The 24479-nt window shown below is 38.8% G+C and overlaps 1 protein-coding gene across 6 annotated transcripts in view; it reads left to right on the forward strand.

Moving 5' to 3' along the window:
- Positions 1-24479, forward strand: part of Ank2 (ankyrin 2) — a 605825-nt gene that overhangs the window by 460176 nt on the left and 121170 nt on the right. For 5 of the 6 annotated variants that reach the window (XM_029474795.2, XM_085835544.1, XM_085835545.1 and 2 more), the window contains 5 exons: positions 8477-8575; positions 12069-12254; positions 12673-12696; positions 16675-16773; positions 18148-18246. In XM_029474795.2, the coding sequence (XP_029330655.1) occupies positions 8477-8575; positions 12069-12254; positions 12673-12696; positions 16675-16773; positions 18148-18246 (507 nt within the window). The remainder of the gene's footprint in view (positions 1-8476; positions 8576-12068; positions 12255-12672; positions 12697-16674; positions 16774-18147; positions 18247-24479) is intronic. The other variant, XM_085835543.1, reaches the window with a different exon arrangement.

The raw sequence follows: 24479 nt of genomic DNA on the forward strand, positions 1-24479 counted from the left end.
AGACAGGACTTCTTCTGAAGGTATATTTGACTTTCATTAATCCCAGACTATCTGTAACCATTCCCAATCATTCTTACTTTCTATTACTACAGATAGTTATAATATTTGTTTTCCAATAAGAACAGAGAGTAAACCGAAAGAACACATTGAAAGTTAGGCTACTATGGACATTGAAAACTGTAGTTTTTTTTTCCTTCTTCTTCTTCTTCTTCTAGTACTGCCTCAGACTATGTGTGGTTTGACCTAGACAAATAGACCCCAGCTATCTCTTTATCTATTCATTCTTCTCAGTGCAGTGGTCTTTTCTGGCTTCAAAGTACTCTATAGATGGTAACAGGATGCAGTGGCTGCTGGGTCATCATGCTTCCACTTATAGCTAACTCACATCCCAGGATTCTACAGGAAGCATCCCTCATATGCCTTTTTGGAACTCAGCACAGTTAAATACTGTTTTCCTGATAGCTTGGGGATTGGGAGACATCGAGGGCCTCTTATATCTCCATTAACCTCAAGAAGAACAGTGCGTTTAGATTTTTGCTTTAAGCATTTTAAGAGCTATATGTCTAAAATATTTGAAGGTAGCTGTTTAAGACAATTTCCTTCCTCAAGAGAAAGGAAGGGATATGAAGTAAGAATGGCAAGATGTGTGATTGGCAAGGGAGACACAGGCATGTTGGACATCTCTCACTGTGCATTGTGCTTCTGCTTACTAACTATTGCTACTAAACAATCCTCTGACCAACTTAGCACCTTCAAACACCACACATGTATTATCATCACCGTTTCTTAGCAGGGGCTCAGGTTGCACAATTGTGGTTCAGCGTTCCTCTTGAGGTCATTGTGAGGACACTCAGAGCTACAGTCACTGAAGGCATTTCTAGGCTGAAGCACTCAATCCCCAGGTATTTTTCAAGCAGTTAGCAAGATAGCCCCGACGTTCCCATCTCACTCAGTTCCTTCTCCTGTGGGTCTCTCCTTGGCTGCTTGAAGGTCATCATGACAGAGATTCATCCTCCCTAGAGTAGGTGACCTAAAAAGAGGGTACCAGGTCAAAAAGCAGTGACTTTAAGTCTAGACCTTGAAGCCAGTCACTATCAACTCCTCCATAATCAAGGCCTTAAAAGCAAACCGTTAAGATGTTCTTCATTTAAACAGAAGTGGCCAGACTTACATATTTGAGAATAATTTAGAGGTGAGTTAAAAACATCACAGATGGAAGAAGAAATTTGGGTTCTGTTTATTTTATCTATTTGTTTAAGGTGTATTGATTGGGCACCTGCTTTGGCCTACACATTGTGTGTGGAAATGCATGCATGTGGAAGCCAGAGGTGGACATTGGGTGTCTTCATTTATTGATTTCCAAATATCATCATTATTATCATATTGGAGTCTCTGACTGGATCCAGAGCTCACTGACTAGCTAGTGGGACTGGCTAAACCGACTGGCTAGACCGACCAATTAGTTGGCTCCAGGGATCTGCCTATTTCTGCCCACTCCTAGGGAAGGGTTTCCAGAGGCATATGGGTGACCCCCACTTTTATACCACTGCCGGGGTTCTGAACTCGCATCCTTGTGCTTACCCAGGAAGCACTTTTCCCATCGAGCCCTCTCCCATCTCTGTGAGAGATATTTTATAAGCACGGGATAAAGATTCTTGATGTGAGTTCTATTTGATGCTTAGATTCTCCCAAGCTCAGCTTGATTTCTGGATCTGAAAAAAAAGAGTTATAACTAATCAGACTATCATAACACTGATGAATAAATAATATGTATTGAAACCACTTGTGCTCCTTCTAATCATGGAGTGCAGTATAGATACCTGAATACTAGCTTACCTTGGAATCAACCAACATTATCTCAATTTTCCCTTCTCAACTATTCCTCACTTCCTCACAAAAACCTTCCTTTCCTTTCCAGTAACTATAGTCAGGGCGTTTTCTATTTCATCCTCTATTTTTAGCATCGTAATCTCCTAAAGTGCAGATATGTTCATGTCAAATCCCTGTTTAAAAAAATTCCAAGTGACTCACATCATTTAAAACACAGTGGTGAGCCCTTAGTGATGTAAGAAGGGCCAAGTTCTGCCAAACCCAGTCCCCCGACATCTGGCACTGAGTCCTGTGTAAGGCCATTTTCTCTCTTTTTCTTCATCTCCATCTCAAAAACTGTTTCTGTGTCTGTACTTCCCTGGTTCTCCTACTCTTTACACTGAGTCACTTCTGTGGCATCTTGATAATAGAATTTCCTCACATAGTTGAGTGCTGTGTCCTTCATCTGTGCTATCTTTATGGAATATGTAATTTAAAAAAATCAGAGCAGTTAGATGTGCCCCTCAATCTGTGTGTAGTAGTATAAGCATAGCTATCTCAGCTTTGGACTGGGGTTCTCATGGGAAGAGGTGTGGACAGCAGAAGAAGCCTTGGGTAAAGGTGTCAGGAGTGAGTGGAGCCTTCAATGAATGTGTACTGTTATCAAGGAACAGTACGGTGACTCAAACCCATGGGTGTGGGAAGAACCGTCCTCGGGCCAGGCTGAGGGAGGAGGCACAGCCTTCCTCTGGACCATACATCATAAACCCACTGAGGTTCTGTAATGCCTGTATAGTTGGTGATGCTCTGTCACAGCAAGCATGATTCACCTGATTGCAGCTCTTCTGTAAGTGCGTCTATGTGTCTGTCTTCTCTTCAGTCTCTCTTTGCCCCAGTCTGTTTTCCAGGACCAACCTGTCTGTGATGGATGTAGCAAAGAGGTTTTGTGTTTATTTTTGAGCCACTGTCTGAGTATAATGCTGAGCAATAAATAGCCACCAAACATCTTTGGTGGAATAGTTTTTTTTTTCTTTTTTTTAATTAGGTATTTTCTTCATTTACATTTCCAATGCTATCCCAAAAGTCCCCCATATCCCCCCACTCCCCTACCCACCCACTCCCACTTCTTGGCCTTGGCATTCCCCTGTACTGAGGCATATAAAGTTTGCAAGACCAAGGGGCCTCTCTTTCCAATTATGGCCGACTAGGCTATCTTCTGATACATATGCAGCTAGAGACATGAGCTCTGGGGGGTACTGGTTAGTTCATATTGTTGTTCCACCTAGAGGGTTGCAGACCCCTTTAGCTCCTTGGGTACTTTCTCTAGCTCCTCCATTGGGGGCCCTGTGATCCATCCATTAGCTGACTGTGAGCTGACTTCTGTGTTTGATTGCCCTTTCTAATTCGTTGAAGAATTGAGTTGGAATTTTGATGGGGATTGCATTGAATCTGTTGATTGCTTTTGGCAAGATAGCCATTTTTACTATATTGATCCTGCCAATCCATGAGCATGGGAGATCTTTCCATCTTCTGAGATCTTCTTTAATTTTTTTCTTCAGAGACTTGAAGTTCTTATCATACAGATCTTTCACTTCCTTAGTTAGAGTCACGCCAAGGTATTTTATATTATTTGTGACTATTGTGAAGGATGTTGTTTCCCTAATTTCTTTCTCAGCCTGTTTATCCTTTGTGTAGAGAAAGGCCATTGACTTGTTTGAGTTAATTTTATATCCAGCTATTTCACTGAATCTGTTTATCAGGTTTAAGAGTTCTCTGGTGGAATTTTTAGGGTCACTTATATATACTATCATATCATTTGCAAAAAGTGATATTTTGACTTCTTCCTTTCCAATTTGTATCCCCTTGATCTGCTTTGTTGTCGAATTGCTCTGGCTAGGACTTCAAATACTATGTTGAATAGGTATGGAGAAAGTGGGCAGCCTTGTCTAGTCCCTGATTTTACTAGGATTGTTTCCAGCTTCTGACCATTTACTTTGATGTTGGCTACTGGCTTGCTGTAGATTGCTTTTATCATGTTTAAGTATGGGCCTCGAATTCCTGATCTTTCCAAGACTTTTATCATGAATGGGTGTTGGATTTTGTCAAATGCTTTCTCCACATCTAACGAGATGATCATGTGGTTTTTGTCTTTGAGTTTGTTTATATAGTGGATTACGTTGATGGATTTCCGTATATTAAACCGTTATCCCTGCATCCCTGGAATGAAACCTATTTGGTCAGGATGGATGATTGTTTTGATGTGTTCTTGGATTCAGTTAGCGAGAATTTTATTGAGTATTTTTGCATCGATATTCATAAGGGAAATTGGTCTGAAGTTCTCTATCTTTGTGGAATAGTTTTTTATGGACAGAGGTACTGTTCGTAGTAGTTAGGAAGCAGAGCCACAAAGATTGATCCCACATCCTTATCACTGCTGGAGATCTGAACTCATGTCCTCATGTTCACACAGCTCGGTCTTTACCCACTGAGCCGTGTGTGTGAGGCAATTTACAAAGCACAAAATCAACCTTGATGAGAGTCCTACTTGGGGTTTGATTTTTCCAAAGTTCAGCATGATTTCTGGATCTGAAAAGAGTTTTATATCTATCTGAGAACCACTGACAATTATTAATAAATAATATGGATGGAAATTATATTTTAAGGGGTATGAATCCGTTGTTCCAGAACTACCATATATGACTCTCCTTGCTCGCACCTAGGATAAGCCAAAGATGTGGGTATCAGACTTTTTATATCAGCAATCAGAAGTTACATATGTCTTCATACGTATTTCCACTTAAACCCTTTTAGAAAACAAAACAGGCATGGCTCATTGAACAGCACCTTCATGTATGTATGAGAGACCAAAAATGCTGTTTTAAGGAATGTTAAGCAAAGTTGAAGAGTCTCCTATACAGTATACAATGGTGTCAGTATACTGCCTTGCTCTGTTCTAATTGCACAAAGGAGTCCTTACTGCCAAGTGAGCTGTTTCTAAATATTGTAAGGAAAGAAAGGATACTTTCCATATTTTGGATCTGTAGGAAATCCATATTTCCTATTCATCATGGTTTATAAAAAGAAGCACCCCATCTCTTAACCATGGTTGCATCATGGCTCCAATCTCCATCTCTTAACCATGGCAGTACCATGGCTCCATTTCTGCATCTCATAACTGTGGTGACATCATGGCTCCAGTTCTCCGTCGTTAATATACACTATTGCAGATGCTGTAAAAGCTGTTCTGGTCTCCTACAACCCCAATCCAAGACATTTGATTCTTGTTTCTGTAATAAAAGAATTAACAGACACAATTAACAAAATCAGTGGCTTGTGACAACACCAAATTATTCTCTATTCTTTTTTTTTTAATTAACAATCCAGGGTTAATACCATGGTGTTGACAAGGCTGTTTTCTCCTGAAGGCTTTAGCTGATAATCCATTTCTTGGCTGTTTCATCTTCTAAAGGTATATTTCTTTGATCATTGCCAATTCCTCCACCATTTTAGCCAGGAGACAGAGTTGACTCTTCTCTATTTTCTCTTGATTCTCTCTTACAAATCTTCATTGTTATATTGATCCCACTGGATCACCATCCCTGCAGTTCAAGATCTTTCAAGCGCATTTTGCCATATAAGGGAGAGTCTAATGATTAGGATGATGTCATCACTTCCATCTGCAGTATTCCCAAAAGGCTCATGTTTTGAATACTTGGTGCTTGGTATGAAACTATTATGTAGAATCTTTACAGAGGTACCATCTGTGTGAAAGAAGTAGGTTTCTAGTGGCAGGTCTTTGGGGCTGTCTCTGTCTCTGGTTCTGAATCAGCTTTCTTTCTTTCTGGGTCCACATCCATGCCAATGCCCAGTGTCCCATACTCCCACTGCCTTGACCATGACTGCTCCTGATTCTATGCCTTGTCTATTATGGTGGGCTGAAATTCCCCAGAAATCCTGAACCAAAAGCAAACCCTTTACTTATTGTAAAAATAATGAATAGAGATGGATATTGATATACGTAAAACCATCACTCAGATGGCGAAGGATGTCTGAGAGGACAACAGAAAATTCTGAGCAAGGACTGGGACTGTACTTGGGAGCACTAGGTAGAGAGTCTGGTAGTCAGGTAGTCTGCATCACAGTCTAGACACCAAGGAGACATGGGGCTCTTGGTTCTTCCGAACCTTTTCATTTTCAGACATGTCCATAATGCCTCCTAGCATATTCTGTAATACATGATAATCTGAAACACTAAGAGTGCTATGTAAGTTATGTACATTCAAGATGATGAAATGGTGTGTGAATGGATAAATACAGAAGACATTATATTGATACTGTTTATGCAGGTCCTGTATACAATGAGAATCTATATAATCTATAGAGTTAATACTTATCTATCTTAAGTAGTTTTAACAGTTCAAATGGTTCCGCATGGAACATATTCCCCTGAGAAACTCAGGACCTCTTCCTGTTTCCTTTTCTCTTGACCTAACTAGATGATTCTATAAAAGGACTGTTAGCAATGGCTGGGTTCTGTTAATGCTCCTTTGCTCTCAGTGTTTCCCTGTCTCTTGTTGCAAAAGCTCTTCATTCCACACCTACTCGTTGTTTTGAACAGTCTTTCTTGGCTTTCCCTTCCTTAGAATCTCTAATTCTATCCTTCCGCCACCTCTTCAGTGTTCTTAAAATACACCAGATTTCACCTGCTTGATATGCCTTGGAAAATATACTCTCCAGCTAGCAGAAGTTATTCACAAATTATAACACTATTGTTCATTTACTCTTCTTAAATTTTTTCTATTTTAGATTAAAAATTACTTTCACCATTTGTATCCTGGATATATTCTTTCATAAACAAAAGTTAAATTTCTCTACTTATTGTACTTGTAGAATTTATATTATATTTTGCTGGTTATCAGTCACTTTCAATACTGTTTCTGCTTCTAAATTTCAAGCAAAAGAATTTTGTTTCAATAAAGTAATTTAAAACCAATTATTGCTACTTTCTATGGGTAGTTAATAATCTCAATAGTTCATCTCACTCTTACTCATTCTTATTAATATAGGTCATGTGTAAACATCTATGTTTAATAATATGACATAGGAATTGCCCAATTGCTTTGAAAAAACATTAGATGGAGCTTCGGAAGTCTTGTGGAAGAGTTGGGGGAAGGATTGAGGAACCGAGAGGGCATAGGGACTCTGCAAAAAGACCAACAAAGTCAACTAACCTGGACAATTGGGGGTTTCCAGAGACTGAACCTCAAGCCAAAGAGCAGAAATGGGCTGGGTGTAGGGCCTTCCTGCATATATGTAAAAGATGTGCAACTTGGTCTTCATGTGGGTCCTTCCAACAACTCAAGTGGAGGCTATCCTTAACGCTGAACCCTGTTCCGCTAACTGGGCTGAATTGTCTGACCTCACTGGGAGAAGATGTGCCTAGTCCTGAAATGACTTGAGGTGCTATGGTGGGATGATACACAAAGCGACCCTTTCCCTTCCCAGAGAAGAAGGGGAGGGAGTTAGAGAAGGGTCTGTGTAAGGGTGGAACAGGGAGGAGGCGGGGCTGAGATCAGGATGTAAAGTGAATAAGTAAATAAATGGAAAAAGTATAACTGCATTAAAAAATGCATTTTCTCTCCTCAACAAAGTTAGTATGCTTTAAATCATAAAGAAATAAAAAGGAAATGTGACAGTTAAACTTAATTTTAAACTTATGGTATAACATTTCTCTAGATTTTTTTCTATAAGTACATAATAATGAATATCATTATGATATGAACTCTATGAGGATACACATATTTGTCCTGTTTGTCACTGTATCCCAGGGATGGCTCAGATACTCCAACAAACAATTGAAAAAAAATGAATGTGAAAATGAATGCTAAATATTCAAAGTGGCTTTTACAACAACATATCAGTATTCAGTATACAATGCTATTATGATCAGAAGTATAGAATGTCTCACTGTCAGTCAAGGTCATGATCTTTTCTAGAATGATCTGTTATTAATAATAACTGGTAGCATTAAGAATGCTTCAGTACTTATAGTATGTGTGTATATATACATATATATGTATATATACATAATATACATACACATATATATATGTATATATACAAAATAAGATACTACCTAGTATTATATTCAAGACAATGGTAGTGTGTTTCAAATTCAGTAGAACTCCACTTCCCAATACTGCAGCCCTGTAATACAGTTCTTCGTGTTGTGGTGACCCCAACCATAAAATTATTTTGTTGCTACTCTATAATTGCAATTTTGCTATTGTTACAAATCATAACATAAATATTATTTAGTCAGGATATCTGATATGCGACTACCAAAGGGGTCACGACGCACAGTTTGAGAACTGCTGATTTAAACGGTTTGTGGGTTGATAAATATAGAAGATATTACATAGATATTGTTATATATATATGTATAACAAGAATCTGTTATAGAAATATATTCTAGGGAGTTCATGTTTTAAATACTTTATGCAGTTTGAATAGTTTATATTGTTTACTTCATTTAAAATTAATATAAATACAGAAGATATTACATAGACATTATTTCCTGTAGTGTGAATTTTTTCCTTCTGATGTAACTTTGGTTGGGCTGAAACTTTCCAAATAATTGAGATTTCTGTTTTTGCTCTGTTCTCAGAATGGCTTTACTCCTTTGTACATGGCTGCCCAGGAGAATCACATTGATGTTGTAAAATATTTGCTAGAAAATGGAGCTAACCAGAGTACTGCTACAGAGGTGGGTTTGCTATTGGATTCTTTAAGGTCTATATTCTTTATACCAGTTGCAAAGAATCTCCACTATTCTGTCTAAAGCATATTCATATTATTATTGTAATCCACTATAATGACCACTGAGTGGCTCGGGTTTGTGTACATCAAATGAGTTCATTCCTTCATTTTAGATTCATTATCATGCATTACTATTTCCATTATCCTTAAGCCTGGAGTTGTGGGTGAAACATGCTTCTCATTTTGTAGCCCAGGTCAGCCTTGGATTTTTGGTTCTCATGGGATTACAGGAGCATTTGGGACCTGTCTTGATTTTGGGACCCTTATAACATCCTAAATTTAGATTCCAATAAATGATCCCCATTCCTTTCTGTCAATATTTTATCTTAAGATACAATGCAATTTCTTCAAAGAACAATTTCTAGCCATTAAAAATTATAGCTATTTGTGTTAGTGTAATTTTCTAAGGATTCTATCACAACAATGCTATTTATAACAAAATACAAATCGTGACATAAGTGTGTGACCATGGTTATGGCAATCATTGAACAGAATCTTTGACCCTAGTTCAATTTCTGAGGATTCAGCACATCTGGACATATGTAGGAGTCAGAGGGGAAGGGACCCAGAGCATCTCTCTCCTTTCCACTGCACATCTCCCTCAGAAGCAGAAATGCCTTTTTGTTTCCCATCTTGTGGTCCACAGCCAAATGTGATTTATACCCAAAAGCCATCTTGGTATTTCCTAATATCCAGCATATCTTCCTTTCAGACAATTAAATTTTTAGGCCAACTGAACACAAACTCCCTTCCATACTGTGCTGGACAGAAAAGTCAGTGAAATGTATTAGTGAAATGTACTTTCATGGACCTATTCATTATCACTTTTTGACAGTTTACTCACATCATAGAGGAAGTCACTATCAATGCTAAGTTATGTGTTAAGTTACATCATATATGCTTTGATTATAGCTAGAAAACACAACTGCCCATTATGACGTGCTTTTGTGTTCACAGTAACACAGGCACAGATTATGCACCTGCAATATGAATATATATATTCTTTTCTTTTTTATAACCTAGAGCCTTTTTGTCCCTTGAGGCACTAATTTTGTCTGTGAGTAGACTGTGAATATCTTAAAGTAATGCTCAGAAAACAAATGACTGTGTCTCCAAGATTCATCCCAACATAAGGGAATCCATCTGTTTTCTTTTTCCTTGAAGGCTGGATTGTTAATCAGATGAAGCCTTCACTTCGGGATCCTCTCACCCACCCTGGAGACTTAGGGTGGGTAGTGTGGGTTTTGGTGAGCTCAGGTCATGACACTCTCAGCAGATGGGCAACTTTTTTAGTTAGTTGATCATAGCAGCATTGCAGTGTGACTCCAGACATAGTCCTTAGTGATCACTGCATCAGCAGAGGTCATGGTATATGGTAGGCTGCAGAAGCTTCAAGCCTCTGTTTGTTTAACCTAATATGACACTTGCAAAGGAATCAAAAGCGAGTGGGGTAGAGTCTAGCTGTCATAAGGATGTCTTATGTCTCATTTTTAAAAGTATCATTGAATAACTAAAGTCATCTTACAATGATTAGAAATTTATAAATGTAATATAATGATCACCATGGTTACCGAGGGTCACACAGACAAACCTATGCACTCTTTCTCTCAACAATACCACTCTGTAACAAATACTATGATGGCGGGGATGCTCTAACACTCGGTCATGAAATATCTTCAATTTCATTGAAGTAAGTGTGACAGGCAGAAGGAACACGTCTGTGTTAGTGAGTAGCAATGGTGTGTAAAAGTTGATTACCAACCAGACACTATACCCACTTTAAAGAAACAGATAATTATGCAATCCTTCCACATGACATTGAAATACACACACACAAAGAAATGCTTCATTTTAAATTTTCTTATAAATAGGGTTAGTAAATAAAGGATTCAATGAAAGCTGCCCAACTTAGCTGGGTTTCTTTCCCCGGAGTTCATTGAGGTATCGTTATCAGATCATTACACATAGTTAGCCTTCTTCCCTGAAATACACATCAGAATGAATCCCACATTGTTGGAACCCTGTTTTTAGTCCTCCAAAGGGAGTTTCCTGTCCAGTCAGTTTTTATAGGTCTCTTTTCCCTTCCTTCCTCCTGAATTCTGCCAAAATTTAAGGCTACAATCTTTTTACTGGGGTTCCACTCTGTGGACTGTGTCTCTAAGGAAACACAAAACAGAACAAAAATAAAGTCCGCATGGCATTAATGCAGACTGTAGTAAAGTGCTAGGGGAAATAAATCCAAATATGTAAATGATGATGACTGTGCCCTTCATTCACAAAGTACCCAGCTCACGACACACCTGTACACCACAGTGCTTGCTGTTCTTTATCTTAAGACACTACACTCTGCCCCTCCACTCTGTGAGGGAGTGTGCTCTATTTAAAATTCAAATCGACTGAAGTGAACTAGCAGCATATTCCTGCTGCATATATGTTCAGACTGTCCACCTATTACTATCATTCATGCTGCAAATATGGTTCATGCCGCATATGATACCACTTAAAAATTATTTTCCCTTAAAAATCTCACAGTTATCACTTAAATGATTCGTCCTGGAAACACATTGAGTAGTCAGATTTGAGTTAATTACTCCTAGCCCCAACCCTGGAATGACATCTTCAAGGGTACAAGCTCCTCCCCTCGTTCCTGCTATATGCATGGAACCCCTAGCATTTGCTTACGCAGTTCAGAGAACTGATGAGGGCTACATTTGTCATCCTTTCCAGGAGCTGAACACTTGCTTCTGAAGACTCAAGAAACCAAAAAAAAAAAAAAAAAAAGACTTTGTAAATTTTGGAGCATGGTTTTCTATCTCATCCTGGAGACCATTCTAGCTTTGTTTTGTTTGTCATGTGTTGAGATCTTTTTTTTTAAATTGACCATTGCGAAGTTTGGATTTTCAATGCTATCTGACATATGCAACATGATACTGAAATCATCCGTCTAAAATCTAAGTGGTTGCAAAGTTGATGGCTGGTCTAAATTTACCAAACAGCTTTAGGTCACATTCACATTAAATCTCTGACATCGCAACATAAATTATTTGAGTTACTCCCTCCACAGCAGTTATCCCCTTCCCCGAGACAATGCAGAAACACTGTTCACTGCACACTCATCTTTCCATGCAGAGCATCATTTTCACTCCTGGTTGGATTTCCTTTCCATTCTTTCTCATTACATAAGTAGACATAACTGTTTGTTCTAATTTTTATTTTCCTCTTACAAACACACATTTGACCCACTCCTTCTGTAATATGACCACATCCCATAATCAGCAGGATTTGTTATGATGCAGATAGTGTGGAGTGTAAAGAATAGAAATCAGGAACAGGATCTGATGAAGCTACCGGCGAATGGCAGTCCACTTCTGCTTCTGCTCCTCACAGTGATACTCTGTCCTGCTGGCCAGTCTCACTCATTCACATACGTTATATTCCAGGACGGCTTTACTCCTCTGGCTGTGGCACTCCAACAGGGACACAACCAGGCGGTGGCCATCCTCTTGGAGAATGACACCAAAGGAAAGGTGAGGCTACCAGCTCTGCACATTGCTGCTCGGAAAGATGACACCAAGTCCGCCGCCCTCCTGCTTCAGAATGATCACAACGCTGATGTACAATCCAAGGTAAGAGCCTTAGTATCTGTGGAGAGGTCAGCTCTGACTGCCAACATCTCCTGGGCAATGACCAAAGAACAGTCATTGCTGATAACGCAGCCCTCTGGTCAGGAAAACATAGAAGTCATTTCCACGTGAATTTGGATAGAAGGGGACTATCTGTCAGGAGACAGGAACAAAAAAAATTAAGGCTAGATGGTTTTCTTTAGAAGACCGGATTCCATCTTTGAGATAGTTGGCTCAGCATTCTGTCTATACCATTAATCATAGAGAGAGTCAGAAAGAATGACTGTTGTGTAATGGAGTTGCCGTTTCTCACTCTGTCTTGTTAGAATAGAATACTCAGTTGCAGTGAGCAGATCTGTTGTTCCTTTAATTCTGCATTGTGTAACATCTTCCCTCTTTTCCCCTCAAAACAATGCTTCAGATGATGGTGAACAGGACAACAGAGGTACAGTATTGCCATTATACCAACATTTCCCTTTTTTAAATTTATTGTTAGTTTTTGCCCAGTTAGAATAAAAGCTCACTAATTCATACTAATGATTAAAGTTCTACTAGTGGGAAACTGTTTAGAAAAAAAATCCTGTAATTAAATAAGAATGATAAATTAAATGTATTTGATACAGCATATATTTGAAGCATTATTAAACCAACTATTGACATAGTTTATGAGTCCAGCATGAAACAAAATACTACCATTGTAAATGTTTTAGTGAATGAGCCTTATTCTGAAACTTTTGCAAGGAGATGATTTTTTTTTTCTCTTAATGAAAATGTACAGATTATACTTTAGGGAGGTAAAAACTCAGGAGGCTTGTTTTCTGTTCTTTAGTTGCAGATGTCCTTTTTTTTTCCTTACAGTTCTTTTTTCTTTACCACATTGTTCATAATCAATAATGGATCTGCAGATCATGAGCAAAGCAATTGCTTTTTCCCCTGTAAATCTTAAAATGCACGCCGTTAAATAATTCCCCTCATATCAATTAGATAATTAGAGACAAGAACATTAAGTTTATAAGTTGCAGTGTGTGTTTTCTCCCTTTTGTCACAACATAAGCATTATTTAAAGTGTGTATAAAAGTTAATCTACACTCAAAGGTATGAAGGGTGACTTTGGTTTTGGTGGTGGAGAAGTTGTAAAGATTTGAGTATTCCTTGAGCCTTTGGAGAAAGCGACATATTTCTCAAATCTTCTTTATTAACACATTCATCTACTGGAAGGCAATCTACTTGAGTTATTTGCACTGCTTCTTTTGTTCCTTTTGGGTGCCTTACATTAGGGGTGGAGGAACTTTAACTCAGCTGCTTGGTAAAACTGCTCAGGACTGGAATCATACCAATCGATCTCAATTACTAATTTTAGTTAACTTTAGTTTCTCAGGTATTTCTTGGGGATTATCTTTATGTATTGTAGAGGGTGCAAACCAACATAGAGTTGAACAATAATTATCAGTCGAGGGCATTATTATCATTAAGGCCATTGAGAAAACTTCAATTAACTAATTAACTATAAATGCTAAAATAATATTATTGTACTTGAATAATTGGGAAATCATTTTCCATCAACCAATATAATATTTTGAAATTAAACTAACTTTAATAATTATTATGTGACAAAACTCCTCCAGGGGAGAAGACATAGCACACATGTTTACTCACCCCAGACAGGGAGCCTACAACACAGCGAAGTCCACATACCACCACATTCCAACTTGGTGAAGCATTGAGTTTTATTGGGAGTTACTTACAACAATATAGGTGAGGGGTTATTTACAGGAGCAGAAATTATTCAAAGACAGCTGCATCACCAAAGCCCACTCCAGCATGGGCAAAAACTCACAAAACCTGGACCCCCCCACATGGCCTGAAGGCAGCTCAATAGGTTGACGAATATCCTTTCCAAGTGATTCTGGTCCATACCTCTTTCAGCCATCAGGTGGCTTTGGCTTCTTCCAGGCAGGTTGGCTGCTGCTGCTGCTCCTCCTCTTCTTCCTCCTCCTTGTCCTCCTGCTCTTCCTCCTCCTTCTCTTCTTCCTCCTCCTCTTCTCTTCCTCTTCCTTTTCTTCCTCTTTCTCCTCCTCTTCGTCTTCTTCCTTTTTAATTATTAATTTTTAATTAATTATTTTATTTATTTATGTCCCAAATGTTGCCCCTCCTGTTGGGTTGCCTTGTCCATCTTTGGTATGAAGGCCTTTGAATCTTGTTTTATCATGGTTATATGTTGTCTCTTGGAGGCCCGATCTTTTCTGTAGAGGGGAACTCCATCTAGGACTCCAGGTCTCCCCTGCAAGAGTTCTTCAGGCTCCCTCCCCCTTGCCTCTGAGAGGGTGCTCCCCCATCCCTCTTCCCTAGAGCATTTAGTCTCTACAGGATTAGGCACATCCTCTCCCCCTGAGAGGGACTCCGCTTTTATTGCTTACTCTGGCAGGGAGGGGTCAAGAAGGTCTAGTCAGTTTCAGGGACTTCCTGAAAGTATTTTATGTTGCTTATCTTCCTACTCTTAAGGAGCTCCCCTGCCAGTTGAAATGTTTCAATCTCTGAGGAAACAGCTACAACAATAATAGACATCTATTCAGACTATATCTGGGTGACAGAACATATCAAGATAAAAATAGAAAAGAAGGTTTGACATTTTATAAAATAATTATGGGTTGTATAATGATTTTCCCATTAGTTTTGGCATGAATACATCACCTACATGCCGAGTAAAATAATCTAGATCATGTTTGTGGGGACTGCATTCACAGTTATCATTCTTATTCCTACATGTTGCTTCTGCACAGTTAAAACTTCCTTACAACTAATGTTACTGAAGGCATAGGCAGTCTTCTGTTATGTAAGCTATCTAAATGTTTAGCTTAATATTTGAAAATAGTATCACCAAATTCTGTACACAAAGTTGATAAAAGTTGGTGTGACTTATTGAATATTCTTAGAAGCAATAAAGTGCATATTAAAATCTATTTCAGAGTAAAAAAGAATAGGAAATGATATGCAGACTGTGGGATGTTAGCCAGGGAATGTTGTTTGTTTCTTCATTTTTTAAATTAAATAGTGAAAAGTGTAGAGTAAGAAAAATTATCATCTCTTTGGGCATTTCAATAAGAAAAGAACTGATATATATCTATCATGAAGAGCAGCCACAATATCTAACTACATATTCATTAGAAAAAGAAGTGATTTCTTCATTTGATTTTCAGAATTTGTTTTTGAGAAATAAAATATATCTCTACTCGCATCATTCCTTCAATGTGATTATTTTAATTATATTTTAGTGAAGATTATATCCAAAATTGTATTGAACTGAACCATTTTTTATTTCATTTTCATATTGATTGCAAACATTTTTAAGAAATTGAAAATAGATTCTTCTCTCATATAACACATCTCAACCACAGTTCCCCCTTTCCCCACTCCTCCCAGCGCCATCCCTCCCAGATCAAGTTCCCCTCTGTTTCTCTACAGAAAAGACCAGGCCTCCAAGAGACAACATATAAACATGATAAAGCAAGATTCAAAAGCCTTCATACCAAGGCTGGACAAGGCAACCCAATAGGAGGAAAAGTTGTTTAATATGGGCTTTTAAATTCTTCCACTATGAATCACAGTCTGCCTAAACAGGAGTGAAAGGGATAGAAAATCAGTGTGTGGATGCCATAGAATGAACTGGACATTTTTTTCCTAAGGAATTTCCAGACTTCTGTAAAGAAAATGCCAACCAATGCTTAAAAAAAAAAAAAAAAAAAGATCAATGGGTTTGGAAGATGCTTTAGTGGGTAAAAGCATTGTGAGGATTCCTAATTGCAGTTTCCTGAACCCATGTGAAAAAACTGGATGTCTCCATATGCAATCCTGTAACCTAGTGCAAAGATGGCAGAAATGGAAGATTGCTCATGCTTACTGGCTGTCAGCTAACTCCAGGTTTTTGTGAAAGACCCTGTCTCAAGAGAAAAAGGTCAAACAGCTTAGAACAGAAGGCCTAGCTCACTTCCTCATGCACACAGAAATATGCATAAACCCTATCCTACCCACCCCACGCCTGAAAATATAAAACAAAACCACAGGAAAATGCTGTGTTTTTTTTTAATCCTTGATTAAAACATTTATTAATAGCTGCTAATCCTGTGTTTGAAAGTTTATTTGGTTTCATCATAGTCTGTTTTTCCCTAATAAGCTAAACACATTTAGGAAACAGTTTTGCATAGATAACTAGACTCATAAATAAAAAATGAATTTGCTGGTAAGTATAGCATATTTCTTTCTTTCTTTTAATACTAAACTATAGAGTTGTATTGAAATGCTTATTACATGGGTTTTGTTGCTCATGTGCTCAGCAGGTGGTTACCCTGTAATTTTTCTGGTTAATCAGTGATAGCTTTCCGTAGTGTGAGGCATACCCCTACCCACCCTTTCTCTCTTTCCCTAGAGTGGCTTCACCCCTTTGCACATAGCTGCACACTATGGGAATGTAAACGTGGCAACTCTTCTTCTAAACCGGGGAGCTGCTGTGGACTTCACCGCCAGGGTACGTGCTATCAGTTACTCATGCATTTTAGGGAAGTAAATACAATGACTTCTAATAAGGCTTTATATTTGACCCTATTCTTCCATTCCAAAGATTCTGAAGGTTTCTCTGTGTCAATCATGTGATGGTATCATAACCCAATAAATTAAACATAAGAATCTGGGAGATGTAGAGATGGTTGAGACATATGTTTACTGCTTTTCCAGAGGCCAAGAGTTCGATTGCCACCCATGTTAAGCTGCTTACATCTTCAATTCCAGCTCCACTCGACCTAAAGCCCACTTTGGATCTCTGAGGGCAGGACAGTCAAACACATAAAAAATGAAAATAAAATACAAATGTGTCAATAGTCAAGGAGGCTAATTTTGACATGCCTTTCGACTGTCATATTATAAAACAATGCAAATCAAACCAAGCCATTAATTATCAGCTTCAAGTCAATAGATGACAGTGTTAGAATATTAGGCACGAAGTATATAGGGACAAGTGGATACACAATTGCATGAGATTCTTTTTCTCTGTTGGTTTATGAGTTGAAATTTTACTCTTGTGTCTTTCTAAAATACACAGGAAGATAGCACATGGAATTAGGCATGTAATGATCTAATTCTATTAGAAAATTCATTTACATGAAAGTATAAAATTCATATATTGGATGGTATTTATTTAGATTCAGTTGATAAAGTATTTAAATGATGACATCTGATATCTCATAAGACAAATATAAGTTTTATGTATACTGTTGTAGTCCTTGGAAGTCTTCTGCACAAGCCATGAATGGTGGCATATTTCTGTAACCCTAGGAGTATGTAGGGTCAGGCAGGAGAACTTCTAGCCTAAAGCCAGCACAGGTTATACAGTGAGTTTTAGGCTAGCCTAAGCTATATAGTGAAATCATGTTTGCAGAAAAATTCTTTTGTTCTGAATTTATGTTGTGCTATATTCCAGTTGTTTCTCTCAATGAATTTTTCTGAAAAAGTTTTTAAAGAATAATTACCAGTAAATATTAACAAATTTTACTCTATTTTTAAGTGTATAAAACATCGAGATTTCAATCTCTACAGTGTATTAGAGACATTTTCCTGGGCTCTGCTTCTACTATATGGATGTTCTCCTTCTGTGTCTTAACTGTCGCTTTACAGTCAATGTGTATATTGTAGTTTTTGACTACAGACATTTTTGTTCAATTTTTTTTCCTAACATTTAGCATTCATGGTTTATGGAGTTATTTGTTCCTTATGATCAAGCGTAATGAACCCCAGATATTATGGGTCAAATTACCATGCAGATCACAACCCCCTTATGCTCTTTGCTAGAGAGCCCTGCCCAGCTCTGTCATGTTCAACTGCTCTGTTTGGTCTTTCCATGGAATAGAATGGAATCACTCCTCTGCACGTGGCTTCCAAACGAGGAAATACCAACATGGTGAAGCTTCTACTGGATCGAGGTGGTCAGATTGATGCCAAAACTAGGGTGAGTGTCTCTGCGCCTTGACTTTCCCATCATTCTTAAGCCCTGCAACCTCTCATGCCCCATTTGCAATTACATCTCAGCAAACACAAGCACTGTGTTTTCAAGGGAGCTGGTCCAGAGTTTGATTTCAATCTCATAAAACACTTAAAGTTTCCAACTAGTAAGATGAAATTAATGTTTGCTCATCAACGTCTAGAGGTGCTGACCATTGGCCCCTTAGTGGGATAGTTTTTCTTGTTCAGTTTCTGGGAAGAAAGATCAAAGATGGTGCTCACTTGGCTCTCCTTTGGGTAGTTATCAAGAAGGCAAATTGACTGGTACATTCAAGCTGTGGCTTTTGCATATAGTGCTTTCGTGCATATTGACAGCTTTTATGCATTCAACTGTTGAGCCCATTGGTCATTTTCTTCAGTAGTTGTGCTACTGTCATTGGAGCATGAGATTTGCTGTCATGCTGACAGAAGGACAGCAGACAATTGGCAAGGTTTACCTTAGTCTCAGTAGATGTGGAGTCCTTCGTTCATTTCTGACCTCTGAAGTAAAATGACATCCTAACACCTCAAACAGACACATGGCGAATAAATTAATATTTAATATTAAATTGGGCAGCTGAAGGGAAGATGACTGATTTCAAATCCTACCTGTGCCACTCATGAAGCTAGATAGTCTTGACATTTTTCTGACCCTGAAATGTAGCTAATAGTCTTCCCAAACATCAGAAGGCTGCGTGAGGATTAACTCCTAGCTGTGCTATTTTCCTTAATAAGGTGGAGATGTACTTCAGGTAGTTCAATGCATGCCTACTTTGCATAAAGCCCTGGATTAGATGTCCAGCACTGTATAAACTGAGTGTGATAGCACACACCTATACCACACTTAAAATGCCAACATTCAGAAGGAATATGCAGAGGATTGGAAATTTAATTTTACTCTTGACTAGAATGAGCTACATGCTTGTCAGAAAGAAAGAAAGAAAGAAAGAAAGAAAGAAAGAAAGAAAGAAAGAAAGAAAGAAAGAAAGAAAGAAAGAAAGAAGGAAGGAAGGAAGGAAGGAAGGAAGGAAGGAAGGAAGGAAGGAAGGAAAGAAAGAAAGAAAGAAAGAAAGAAAGAAAGAAAGAAAGAAAGAAAGAAAAGAAAGGGAGGAAGGAAGGAAGAAAGGAAGGGAGGAAGGAAGGAAGAAGAAGGAAGAAAGGAAGGAAGAAAGGAAGGAAGAAAGGAAGGAAGAAAGGAAGGAAGGAAGGAAGGAGAAAACGTGATTAATCTATTACTTAGCTAATCATATATGTATTATAATGTGCTGATATTATATGCAGTTTTTGCTTAGATACACTACACACACATAAAATTTTAATATCAGCTTTCTTAAATAGAGTTGGCTATAAGAGAATTCACAAAAATTTCAAGTATTTTTGAAATACAAAATTGAGTCAGGCCTAGTGCTGTACACCTGTGGTGTCAGTATGATGATGTACATGTGTAGACCTAGAACTCAGTCAGTGAAGAGCAGGAAAATGTCAAGATTATCGTTTAGAAGTCAGCCTGGACTGCAGAGTGAGTCTGGGTCCAGCCTAGGCTATGTAGAGAGACCCCATCTCAACAACAAACAGAAGAAACAATCTCCCAAGTACGACTTCACTTTAGATATTCTCTTTATATGAGAGGGAAACTGCACCCATGTAATCTAAAAACACGGTCACCGAAATGAGACCTTTGTAACAACAGCATCAGTTGACATGCCAGCCCAGATGGGGGGAGTTTTAAAGGGTCTCATATAGAGATGACACAAACAGGCAAATGGCGGCTCCTGAGAGAGAGAAAATCAGTCTTCCCCAGACACAAGCTCCTGATACATTATCTAATCCTAAGAGGTCAGCCCTCGAGGCATGTGCATGTGAGCTACTCTAAAGGGATTCAGTCGTGTGTGTGTGTGTGTGTGTGTGTGTGTGTGTGTGTGTGTGTGTGACTCCTCGGTCATGAAAAGGTCCGAGGAGTGACCACAGGAGGAGTTGAAGTTGGGAAAGCCATGGGTGAAAATACAGCAGGCGTTTGTGAAATTGGACCACCAGACAGCATACACCAGCTGATATGAGGCCCCAACACACATACCGTAGAGGACTTCTGGGTCTGTGTTCATTCAGAGATGACGTACCTAACCCTCAAGAGACTGGAGGCCCCAGGGAGTTTAGAGGTCAGGTGGGGTGGGGGGGTTCACATGGAGCAGTTGAAGGGTGGATAGGGGGCAGAGAATGGTATATGGAGTATAAAAAATGAATTAAAAATAAAACAAAATTTAAAAGGAAAAAGGAAATTCTTTAAAAAGTTTTAAGTTAAAAAGTGTTTTAAAATCTCCTTAAAAAGAAAGAAACCAGTCAACCAAATAAGCAAGCCAAAGAGAAAAGAAAACAAAAGCACTCCCCAAAACAAAACAAACAACAAACTAAAAACACAATCCCTCCCCAAAACAATACAAACAACCACAACCAAAACCCTCCTAAATTATGTGATGAGCAAGGTCTTCTGAAGACCACCATTGCTAGAACGTGTATTTGTTCTAGACATTTTTGCATTCTGGAACTTCATATTCTCACAGCCCCAACAATAGGGGTCAAAGCCAGCCCATTCATCCGATCTTGAAGCTGGCAATTGTTCAGCTTCTACAAGCTATACCTAGACAACAAATTCTGTTTGTTCATTACCTCACAAAAGGTCCCCAGGGAGACAGAAAAGAAAAAGAAAATCAAACAATCAAACAAACAAACAACCCTTCATTTCTCTTAAGACTTTGGTCCAGTGTAGCAGTGTCATGCTCTATGGGAGTTTGGGAGTTGTTTGTTTTCTCTGTCCACAGTGTAGTTCCCTGTCCTTGCTTGGGTGCTTTGCCTGGTTCTAACCCTTGGCTTGTCACCACAGCCCTTTTGTTGATGTGTGGTGGATGGCAGTCTGACAATTTGAGATGCTCCGGTTTTGTCTGCTCCCAACCTCCCACATTGCTGTCATTATTCTTACCTTAGGTCATCCGCAGTTTTAGACCTTAGTGCATTGTTTTATAAATCTTGGCTGGTGTCTTACAGAGATTCACTCTTTCTGTTAATGCTATTCTGCAGCAGGTACTCACTGGGGAGCAGTTGAGTTTGTTTCTGTTTGCCATTATAGTACTTCCTTAGTTCTTCAGAGATGTTCTTGTTTTCATGCTTCACACATACTGGATATACAACTATGAAGTCTAACACCAATAGCATGGTATTTCCATAAAAAATCAAAGCTTACTCAGAAATAAAGAGACATGGACTCTTATGCTTGACTTGCCTATAACCGATTGTTCTTAGGAAAGTTATCAAGTGGAATTACTGGGAAGGGAATTTGGAACCTCATTTTATATTCTGTAGCCTTTGGATAGAGCAAATACATTGAGTTTAGAATTTAGACAAGAATTAAGAAGACTTAAGTTCTGCTTAGAGTGTGGACCAACTGCTCTCTTAGCAGTTTCTGAGTTTCTCCTTGCGCCGTGAGTTCAGGAGACCCAACATTGAACACGGCAGGTTAGGTCTCTATATTTCCAGAGCAGGTCATGGACTGGTGGCATTACTCAGTAAGAGCGTTCTTGCCATGACTAATATATGTGAGGCCACACTTGGTGCCCAGTACTACGGAAGGGGAGGAGGAAAAAGCAGGCATGGAAAAGAGATAGAAAAACAGGTGCACACATACAGACACAGACACACACACATGCACACAGATACACAGACACATCACAGATGAACACGGGGCGGGGGGGGGGGGAGATAGAGAGAGAAACAGAGACAGAGACAGACAGAGACAGAGAGAGACAGTGAGTCAGAGACAGACAGTCAGAGACAGAGACAGGGGCTGACCACTGGTCTCAAGGGATTCTGTATGCTGGTGAATATTTAATAATAGGTTGTTTAAAAAAAGCAAAAACAAAACAAGGTAAAATGAAATGGCTTGTTTTGTAGGCTTTCCCTTGCTGACTTCTATGGAATAAATATTCTGTCCATTATCCACTGAGAGGTACTAACATTGTGTCCCCAGAAGCAGAATTAGCATGGGATATAAAAGTGATATTTTTGTATTTTCTGTGAGCTAGCTTCATTCAGCACACGTGGGACAGTGTACAGTGTTGAGTGGTGGTAAGCTTTCACCCCACAAGCTAAGCATTCCTCATGTGTAAGTAACAGTGGTTTACAAAATTGTTAGAGGGTTGCACCCTGGTCACAGCTAAAAGGGTCATGCCCCTCTTTCCAAATCTGAAGTGAAGCCTGAACAGTTCTGGAACTACAATATTATTAAGTATTAATATTATTAAGTATTCTACAATACTTGACTACCAGGATAATGGAAGATAACAGGATTGAGTTTTCTTTCTGGTCTCTTAAAGTATATTTGAAATAGAATATGCTTATTTTTTGACTCTCATTATAAAAGGGTTTTTAATACACATAATTTAAAATTCCTAATTATCATAATTTTAAGTTAAGTCTAGCAGTTACATTACCCACAAATAATCAGAATAAAGTTCCTTCCATCTAGAATCCTCTCTCATCTACTCATCCCTTTTTACATGCTTGGGTTTTTCATTATGGGGAGAAAAGCAAAATTTTAGAGATTTTGTTTGAATAAAAAATAAGCCTCCCCTGGTTCCTCCCCACCATCACTACTGTTTTGAGCCATTGAGGCATTTGGCATCTTGGAAGACTCATTATTGACAGTCTTCAGTGTGAAACTCTGAGACATTTAAACCAGAATCCTTTGTTAATGTCTAAAACTCCATACTTTGTTAAACTATAAATTTTATAGCTAGTTAAAATGAGACTATTAATTTGGGTTTTATTAAGGTCATTCATTATTCTTTTCTGTTTTGAAACTTATTCATTATTTAAATATAGAGCTACCCCATAGGGGGTTTCTATTTAAAATATATTTCAATGCCAACAATAAAAGTACACAAAAACACTAAAGGATATTGAAGAAAACACATCAGAAAACTGGGACCTCTCTTCTTATTGGAAGTGATAATCAGTGATAATCAGATAATAGTTACAGTTATCCTGTGTGTATGATGCTCTATGTACTTTCCTAAATAAATTAGAAATATCATCTTCCCAACAACTTACAAAAGATATATTATTTTCTTAAGAAATACGAAGGCCGAAATTTGAGAAAAAAGATTGCTAAAAGAACGAAACAGCTCTTGGAACAATTATGTAACATGAGCTAGGACACACTGCATTTTTATAACAATGATCTGATTTCAGCATCCATTACTGGAAAAAGAGCACAGTCAGAGGGTGAGGACAGGAAAAGATAATGGAAGAAAGGATTATACAAAGCAAGTCTGAGCTACCAGCTAGATAGGTTATTCTCCTCTAGTGTTAACTGAGCTGCCTTTGCCAAATCATTCACAGCAGAAGTGTGTGTGTGTGTGTGTATGTGTCTGATTTTATTGAGAAAAAAAGTATGCATGATGAAGGTGCCTTGGGGGGACACTCGAGTTTAATAAGGTAATTAAATCTATTTATGGGGGCTGGTTAAAGTGCTCCTTCAGTAAAATACTTGCTACAATACCCAAAGACCTGAGTTTGATTGCCAGAACCCGTATGACAGAGTCAGGTATGGTAGAAAATTATAATCCCAGTTCTGGGGAGGTAGGGACAGGTCAAGTCCCTGGGATTCTGGCCAGCAGGCCCAGCTTAGTTCATGAGCTGTGGGTCAAGCAAGAGACCTAGCCTCAAAACCAAGCTGGATGGCTTCTGACCTTTAGTCTTCATACAGACATGTATGCATGGCCACACAAAGCACACATGTACGCTCACACACAGAACCCAAAAGAGTTTTCTGGCATCGTGGGCAGCATATTAGGCAGGCTCATTGACCAGTGCAATGTTCTGTGGGCCAAGAACAGTGTGCAGTTGGAGGCCTGACAGGTGGGAGTAGGAGAAGCTTCTGCAGCCTGAAGAAATATTGTCTAGAGATGCCATTCGAAGGACTACTCAACAAAGCCCTCAGCTAGGATTGGAAGACTCCTTAGCTTCCCTCCATGTCCCCTTGCCTATCCCCTGGGTCAAACCCAACCAACAGCCCGACGGTGTGGTAGGTCCGGTAGAGAGGTAACCTGGGACAGTGAGTCTGGAGATCAGACTGGAAAGATCTAGCATAGGAATGCAGAATGTGGCTGCTTGGCGGGAGTCTGACATTGGCCAAGGACAAGGAAATGG

This window comes from Mus caroli, unplaced genomic scaffold, assembly GCF_978045245.1.
Source record: "Mus caroli unplaced genomic scaffold, Mus_caroli_1 scaffold_3, whole genome shotgun sequence".
NCBI classification, from domain to species: domain Eukaryota; kingdom Metazoa; phylum Chordata; class Mammalia; order Rodentia; family Muridae; genus Mus; species Mus caroli.